The following is a 7,746-nucleotide window of genomic DNA, read 5'->3' on the forward strand; positions in this document are numbered from 1 at the left end:
GTTAAATTTCATGAATCCTTGATCCGTTCAATAAATTGACATGATTTAGATCAAAAAGCAAATGCAATCGTAAATTTCTGAATTGTACGAAAATGAGCCGCATGTTGTGTGTCAATTAAAAATCCCGGCTTTAAACTTGACAAGAATGAGAGAACTGATATTCTTTCTTTATAAATAATTTTATTAAACAAAAAAAGAAAAAAAAAGAAGATAGCAAAAAGCCAAATGCTAGCACGAAACTTTTTATTTTCATTACCAACTAGCACAAATACAGCTCGTGGGTTGCTAACGAGAAGAGCATTTTTTACTGCACAGTCTCCGCAAACGTTCTCGCTGACCCGAACTTTACCACACTCTGCCGAACTTCTTTATAAAGTAGTTTCAAATGTTAATGAGTATCACAAGTTTATTCCATATTGCACAGATTCAGAGATTACTGCCAGAGATGAAAAAACACAGCAGCCTCGAAAAGCAACGCTTAAAGTTGGCTGGAATAATTTTGCTGAAAGCTTCGAGAGCGAGCTAACATGCGAAGAGCCACATTTAGTGATTGTATGAAACGACAATAATAAGTCTCACTTTTAAAAATTTACTAAGTAGTAAAACAGGCACAATCAAATCATACAATGTTTGAAGTTTTATTTACTAGATGGAAAATTCGCCCAGTTGGAAAAAACAGTTGCCGGGTGGCACTTGACTTAAAGTTCACGTTCTCTAACCCACTTTATAACCTCGCTTCAGCGTCATTTGCACCAACTGCCACGAAGTTAATGATTGAAGCATTTGAAAAAAGGGCCGAGTACGTTAATCAGCTGCAAAAGACAAAAGATAACAATTCAACCGGAGCATGAACCACATTGGTCCCGCATCGACACGAAATCATCATTGTACATAGAGAAAATTTAAAACTGTATAGAGGAAAGCATGATAGACTAATTAATAAACAATTCAAACTATTATACAATATATGATTACATTAACACAAACTTTTATGCATATTGACTGTGGATTACTTCATCCATCTGTCTCAACGTGAAATCCACAACAAAACTTTCTTCTAACAGTTCCTCAATGCGAATAAAATGACGGTCCGAATATGGAATTAATGCATCAAGCGACTTCTTTATGCTTTTAACTTCAAGAAACTTCTCAGGGGCGTATGACAATAAGAGAGCATATAAAATTCTTTGGGCAACGCCTGATGTGCGCGCATTAGTATTCCAGTCCCGAATTCGCTTTAGCAAAAGTTCAATTTGATCTGTAGATAAGTCTGCAAGTACTGCGTCAACTTCCCTCAATCCTGTAACTGAACCAGTTTCCTGATTCTCGTTGATAACCTTTCGGAACAGGGTAAGTAGCCGATAAGGGTGGCCGAGTGACATGGCAAGCAATATAGCATTTTTCCATTCCTTGCGATGGATGAAATTTGATAGTGACTGTTCCTTCTCTACCAGCTCAGCTTTTTCCTCTGATTGCCTTGCAAGTTCTTCCTCTGTAATATCCTCCCAAAATGTAATAACCGAGTCACCTCCACCGGAAACAAAAACCTTATCATCATCACGGTTAGTTAATGACCAAACCTTGTCTTCATGATTGTCTAGTGTGGCATTGCATTCTCCGGTCTTAATATCCCAAACTTTCACCAAACCATCACCTCCTGCTGATACAACCTGCGTACCACTATTAATGAATATCGTCTTCAGCACAGAGTTCGTATGACCTTCAAACGTCTTCACACATGTATAATCCTTAATATTCCACACTTTAACAGTTTTGTCACCACTACCGGTAACAACATACTTATCATATGTAGAAAACTTTACACTCCATACTCCACGTTTATGGCCTCTAAGTATTCCAACAGTCTCACCCTCTTCAGTAGAGTAAATCTTGACAGTACGGTCTTGCGAGGCAGTAGCAAAAAATTCATCATTAGGAGCTATATCAACCGCATTCACGTCCTTCTCGTGTGCCTTTTTAGTGAATTCAGGCTTTGAGATATCAATGACTTGATCACCGGCGCTCTTTGGAATCGACCATTTCTTGACGGTTAAATCCTGAGAACCGGTAATCAAGAATCGAGGCGGCTTCTGTCCCTCAACTAACCTTGCTAGGCCAACTCCGCCTATCGAACCCAAATGTCCCTTGAATGTTGCATATAATTCGAATCCAGCTTCACCCAGTTCTGAATCATCTTCAGGCTCAGTCCAGCGCCATACACGAGCAATGTTGTCCTTACCAGCAGTGGCCAGCCATAAGCCATCAGCAGATGCATCAATACAAATAACAATATCAGTGTGTGCAGCCAAAACTTTTGACGATTGAGTTCCAGTTGAAATTATTCTGACTTCAGGCGAATTAGTTGCTAGTGCTAAATATTTCTGAGCTCCATTTTCTATTGGGCCCACATAGGCAAGATCAATAACTTCTCCATTGTTTCCAGAAAGTCTCCTGCTCACAGGTATATCTGAAGACGATAACGAATGTTCAACCAAAGTCTGATCCGAAAGTATGGCAATAAGATCTGTCCAAGATGGGTAATATACCACGTCTAAAATCCCGACTTCTTCTGATGTAAAAAGCTTGGCTTGTTCAGTTGTTTGTTCCTCACCACTCTCGATTGACCACAGTTGAACTACTCCTTTTTCTCCGCCAGTGTAAAATAACTGTTCCTCCGGTCTGTTGGTAAGTGTTCCAGGCGCCAAAAATCCAACTGTCTCCACAGCATCAAACACCAGCACTGTTTTCACCAAGTTATACTTCTTTAAGCTCCAAACGTTTACAACCTTGTCTCTACCACCGCTAATCAATGTGTTGCCATCGGCGCTGAAATCCAAACCTCGCACAACACTGACATGGCCTTCTTCAAGAACCGCAATGCATTTTCTTTTAACCAAGTCCCATATGCGAACTTGAGTATCATCGGAACCAGAAGCAACTTGCCATCGCGTGCCACCCTTCTCTCCGTATATACTGACCGCTGAGATAATGCCGGTATGCCCACGAAAAGTGTGAGTGTTAAAACCTCCAGCCAAATCCCAGACTTTAACCGCGCTATCTGCACCTCCAGTTGCGATAAGAGTCGAGGTGGAGTCTATATGAATAACAATAACTGGACCATCATGCGCCTTGATACTTCTGACTAAATTACAATCGGGTAAACTATATATTCTCATTTGAAGTGATCGAGAGCAAACAACAAGAAATTTGCCATCTGGAGAAAGCGCTAAAGCTGTCACTTGTTCAGTGTCCTACTAAATTAAAATCAAATACTAAAACAATTTTTTTTGTCCAGAAAACTTTACGTACACCTTTGATTTTATTTTGCCTTTGCCCAGAGCTAAGATCTGTAATTACAACGTCTTCACCATAAGCCGTCGCCAATAAATTCTGATCTTCTGATATTGACGCTGCAGTGCCAGTAAAAAAAGGTTCAATAGCAGTATGATCAAATGATGTTTTTAAAATAATATCACTTGTAATAGGAACCATTTTGTTTGCTAGAAAGAATTCTGGATGCTTTGATCCGTAGTAGATTCTTTCTCGAGGTTTCAAAAATTTTGGCAAGTTGGGAGTTTCAATACGTGAGCTATGAGTCACACAATGTGATCAGTGTGATTAGTTTGGCAGCTATGTGGTCCCATGCCATTTAACAAGTCGTCAGTTGCGACCATACCTTGATTAAAGCACCGTTACCGTTAAGATCAACAGTCGGTAAATATCAGAGAACTCATTTAGTCGAATGTTAGGAGACTATTTTGCAAACATGAGTGTCGTTTTTTTTTTGCCAGGAAAGGTCAAGTGTAGTTAATCCCCTGACATTTAATGATTAGGGTTATGGGGCTAAATAATATCGATGTCCATGACACAATATCGTTCTCAGTATCAGGCAATTAATTGCCAGGCACATTGAAGCTGTTTTATTGGATTGTGTAGAAAGGCCAATTCAATAACGTTAGAACTGGATCCAAGTGATCTGTCATATGTTGCTTGTAATTTACTTTTGCAAATATGAGTAAGTTTCCGCAGTATTTAATGAGTGGCGTTACTGACATTTGGTAGACAAAGAGATTCAGCGAGGTCTGAATGATCGGCTGTATGAGAAACGAAAAGCTGCCGCACTTGAACTGGAGAAAACAATAAGACAATGTATTGATGATGGAGATGAAGAGCGAATACGGGCGATCGTTGACCAGCTGTGCCATGATTTTGCCTACGCCGTTCACCAACCTAATGCCCGGAACGGAGGTTTAATCGGCTTGGCTGCTTCCGCAATTGCTCTTGGCCCTCATGTTGCGTCTTATTTAGAAGACATAATTCCACCTGTGTTAGCATGCTTTGGCGATCAAGATGCACGAGTGAGATATTATGCTTGCGAGAGTATGTATAATATTGCCAAAGTAGCCAAAGGTGAAATTCTTCTTTATTTCAATGAAATTTTCGATGCTTTATGCAGACTAGCAGCAGATTCAGAACTCTCTGTAAAGAATGGAGCAGATTTACTTGACAGACTGATTAAGGATATCGTAGCCGAAAAGGCTGCTACTTATGTTTCCATAATCCACACTAATCCAGAGCCATTGCCGCAAGATCCAGCAGCAGACGAGACTGATCCCACAAAACCTGTACTAGCACATGAGCCAGTTCAAGATCCTACTTTAGAGCCAGCTTTCTCAATTGCGAGATTTGTGCCATTACTTACCGATCGTATATATGTCATCAACCCATTCACTAGAATGTTCCTGGTCTCATGGATAACTTTGCTTGACTCCATTCCCGATTTGGAACTTGTTTCTTACTTGCCAGAGATTATTGGTGGCTTATTCAATTTTTTAAGTGACACTAATGTGGACGTACGAGTGGCAACGCAAGGTGCACTGGATGGGTTTTTAAATGAGATCAAGAGAATATCTGAGCTTAAAAGAACTGTGAGTGAGATAAAAGCTATAACACAGAGAAGCAAATCAAAGGTTACTTCAAATGAGGAGTTGGGTTCAAAATTTGGCGAATCTGCCAAAGTAAAGACCACAAGCGAAGATATCGAATCCCTGGCAGATGAGGAATTTGTATCAGAAAGTAGCGCTCTAGGAGGTCAAGAAGCACACTCAGATGCTTTGCAAGAAACAGAATATTTGGCCGTAGCTGAAGATAGGAATGAACTAGATGAAGAACAGTCAAATTTGCGTTTTATGATTGACGATGGAGTATATTTACCTGGTCAGGATGTGAAAGTTGATTTTGCAAAGGTAATAGAGATTTTGCTTTCTCATTTAGACTCCACAGAACAAGAGATTCAGCTTACAGTGCTGAAGTGGATTGAGAACTTTTTCACTATTTCTCCTGATGATTTACTTCCATTTGTGCCTAGATTTTTGTCGTTATTGCTACCTACGATGGCACATGATAATGAGCAGCTAAGAAAAGCAGCAGAAAATGTGAACAACGATTTGATGAAGCTTATACTTAATCTTCCTGATGGGCAATCACATAAACAGGGTGAGACTTCACTTTCTGAAGAGTCACAAGCTCAAATTCCGATTCCATCGTTACCTCCTTCTCGGCAAGGAAAATTTTTGAGAAGCATTTCTCCGACTGCACTTAGAAGCATTTCTCCACCCGGAGCAGCTAGCAGAAGATCTTTATCTACAGAAACAAAACCATTTAATGATGAAAGTATTATCAATAAGTTAGCTTCTGTTATTTCTTCAAATTCAAGCATATCAAGGCCTTCTTCTACGGTTACATCACCCACGCTTGTACCATCTGAGTTTGTAAACGAAGCTGTGGATTCTAATAATGAAGGAGATTTATTGACAACACAAGACGGTAAACTTGATTATCCTGCGACAGTAAATGCATTGACGTTACATTTTCTAAATGAAAGAGAAGAAACCCGCGTCGCTGCTTTAGATTGGCTCATAATGCTTCACAAAAAATCTTCTCGCAAGATCCTTATTATTAACGACGGAACATTCCCAGCTTTGTTAAAGACTTTATCCGATTCATCGGATTTGGTTGTTACCAAAGATTTACAATTACTGGCGCAGATTTCAATCAATTCAGAGGATGATTATTTTGCTTCATTTATGCTTAATTTATTGTCACTGTTCAGTACAGACCGAAAACTTTTGGAAACAAGAGGAAACTTAATTATTCGACAACTTTGTGTTAGTTTAAACCCAGAAAGAATATATCGCACTTTAGCGGAGCTTTTGGAAAAGGAAGAGGTAAAAGAAACATGATATTTAATTTAAGAATACAATTTTAACAACTTTAGGATGTGGAATTTGCTAGCATAATGATTCAGAATTTGAACAACAATTTGATTACAGCTCCTGAGCTGCAAGTTTTGCGAAAAAGACTAAGAAATTTGGACACTAAAGATGGTGTCAATTTTTTTGTTACTCTTTTTAGATCTTGGTGTCACAATGCAGTGGCTACTTTTTCGTTATGCTTGCTTGCTCAGGCGTATGAGCAAGCATTTCATTTCTTACAGATATTGTCAGTTTTTTTTTTTTTTGTTTCTGGAGTCAATGGCATGAAACTAACTGATACATAGTGCCGATTTGGAAATAACAGTCTCGCTTTTAATTCAAGTCGATAAACTTATTCAGTTATTGGAATCGCCGGTATTTACATATTTACGTCTTCAATTACTTGAGCCTGAAAAATATCCTTTTCTTTACCGTTGTTTATATGGTATACTAATGCTGCTTCCGCAATCCTCAGCGTATGCTACTCTCAGAAACAGGCTGAATTCAGTTTCTGCCATTGGGTATTTACATATTGTTCCACCTGCTCCTGGTTCGTCTTCGACTGGCAGCGGAGTAACCAAGCAGAGTTTTAATCGAAGCAAGGCCCGTCTCGATGAAGCAAAGTGGAATGACTTACTGGATAAATTCAGAGTAGTACAATTTCGTCATGAACGTCTTAGAAGACAAACACAAGTCGGACAATTGTCAGAGCCTTCAGCACCACCACCTGTAGCGCGTGTTGCCGTTTCTTTACCCGTAGCGCAGCCTGCTCCTCCTCAACAACAACCCCATCACAGGTCAGGATTGTCATTTATGTCGGGGAATAGACCGTTTGGTGGTGGATCATCAAATGCGGGTTCAAGCAGTAGTACAGGACGAGAATCTAGAATATTTAGATCAACGAAAAGGTAAATATTCTTTTGACGGTTTTATGTGTACAATAATTGATGCGAATCTTGTAACATTTGCTTCCAAGTTTTAAATTACTATGTAATATTTCGTATGCAATGTAGTTCCAATCATATTCCCGATATGAACGTGCTTTAGCGGAGCATGGCATGTAGTTTGTACTAATTGAATGACTAGCAGACCTTGGGTAAAAATCCAGTGTGAATTCAACTTTTTTTTTACCATGGGCAATGAATAATTTGAATGAACACATCTACAGGTCGTTGGATCTTGTGAGATCGAACGAATTGCTAATTCGTAGTTTATTTTTTGATTAAGACCGCACAGATGAATGCAATACATGAACTAAGCATTGCTTTAAGTGTGAAGTTGGCATATATTTTAGATGTTCAATGTATATTTTTATTGGACGATTGAGCATTTAATTGGGGTTGTAATTGTTGTACCTGTAAATTTATGCTGCTAAGCTGCCTGCTAACTATTGAGCAGTTAAGCGTTCCACATTTATAGCAGGACCCCAAAATTAATTTACGTTTTTCGAACTATTATTGAAAGAACGAACGAATCGTGACTAAATTAAACA

At 39.1% G+C, this 7,746-nt stretch overlaps 3 protein-coding genes across 3 annotated transcripts; 2 read left to right on the forward strand and 1 right to left on the reverse strand.

The window, feature by feature from the left end:
* Window positions 1–146: 146 nt before the first annotated feature.
* V1514DRAFT_339724 (dehydrase and lipid transport-domain-containing protein) lies at window positions 147–943 on the forward strand. The gene is made up of 2 exons (XM_066928991.1): window positions 147–552; window positions 609–943. Exons 1-2 carry the CDS (start codon window positions 226–228, stop codon window positions 849–851), a joined length of 570 nt encoding a protein of 189 aa, XP_066780500.1. The 5' UTR covers window positions 147–225; the 3' UTR covers window positions 852–943.
* Window positions 934–3,541, reverse strand: V1514DRAFT_339726 (WD40-repeat-containing domain protein). The gene is made up of 2 exons (XM_066928992.1): window positions 3,310–3,541; window positions 934–3,251 (listed from the first exon to the last, which is right to left on the reverse strand). Exons 1-2 carry the CDS (start codon window positions 3,490–3,492, stop codon window positions 990–992), a joined length of 2,445 nt encoding a protein of 814 aa, XP_066780501.1. The 5' UTR covers window positions 3,493–3,541; the 3' UTR covers window positions 934–989.
* Window positions 3,542–7,308, forward strand: V1514DRAFT_355157 (vacuolar protein 14 C-terminal Fig4p binding-domain-containing protein). The gene is made up of 4 exons (XM_066929628.1): window positions 3,542–4,015; window positions 4,063–6,227; window positions 6,278–6,501; window positions 6,560–7,308. Exons 1-4 carry the CDS (start codon window positions 4,012–4,014, stop codon window positions 7,164–7,166), a joined length of 3,000 nt encoding a protein of 999 aa, XP_066780502.1. The 5' UTR covers window positions 3,542–4,011; the 3' UTR covers window positions 7,167–7,308.
* The last annotated feature ends 438 nt before the right edge of the window (window positions 7,309–7,746 follow it).

This window comes from Lipomyces japonicus (assembly GCF_038497905.1).
Source record: "Lipomyces japonicus strain CBS 7319 unplaced genomic scaffold V1514scaffold_127, whole genome shotgun sequence".
In the NCBI taxonomy this organism is placed as follows: Eukaryota; Fungi; Ascomycota; class Lipomycetes; order Lipomycetales; family Lipomycetaceae; genus Lipomyces; species Lipomyces japonicus.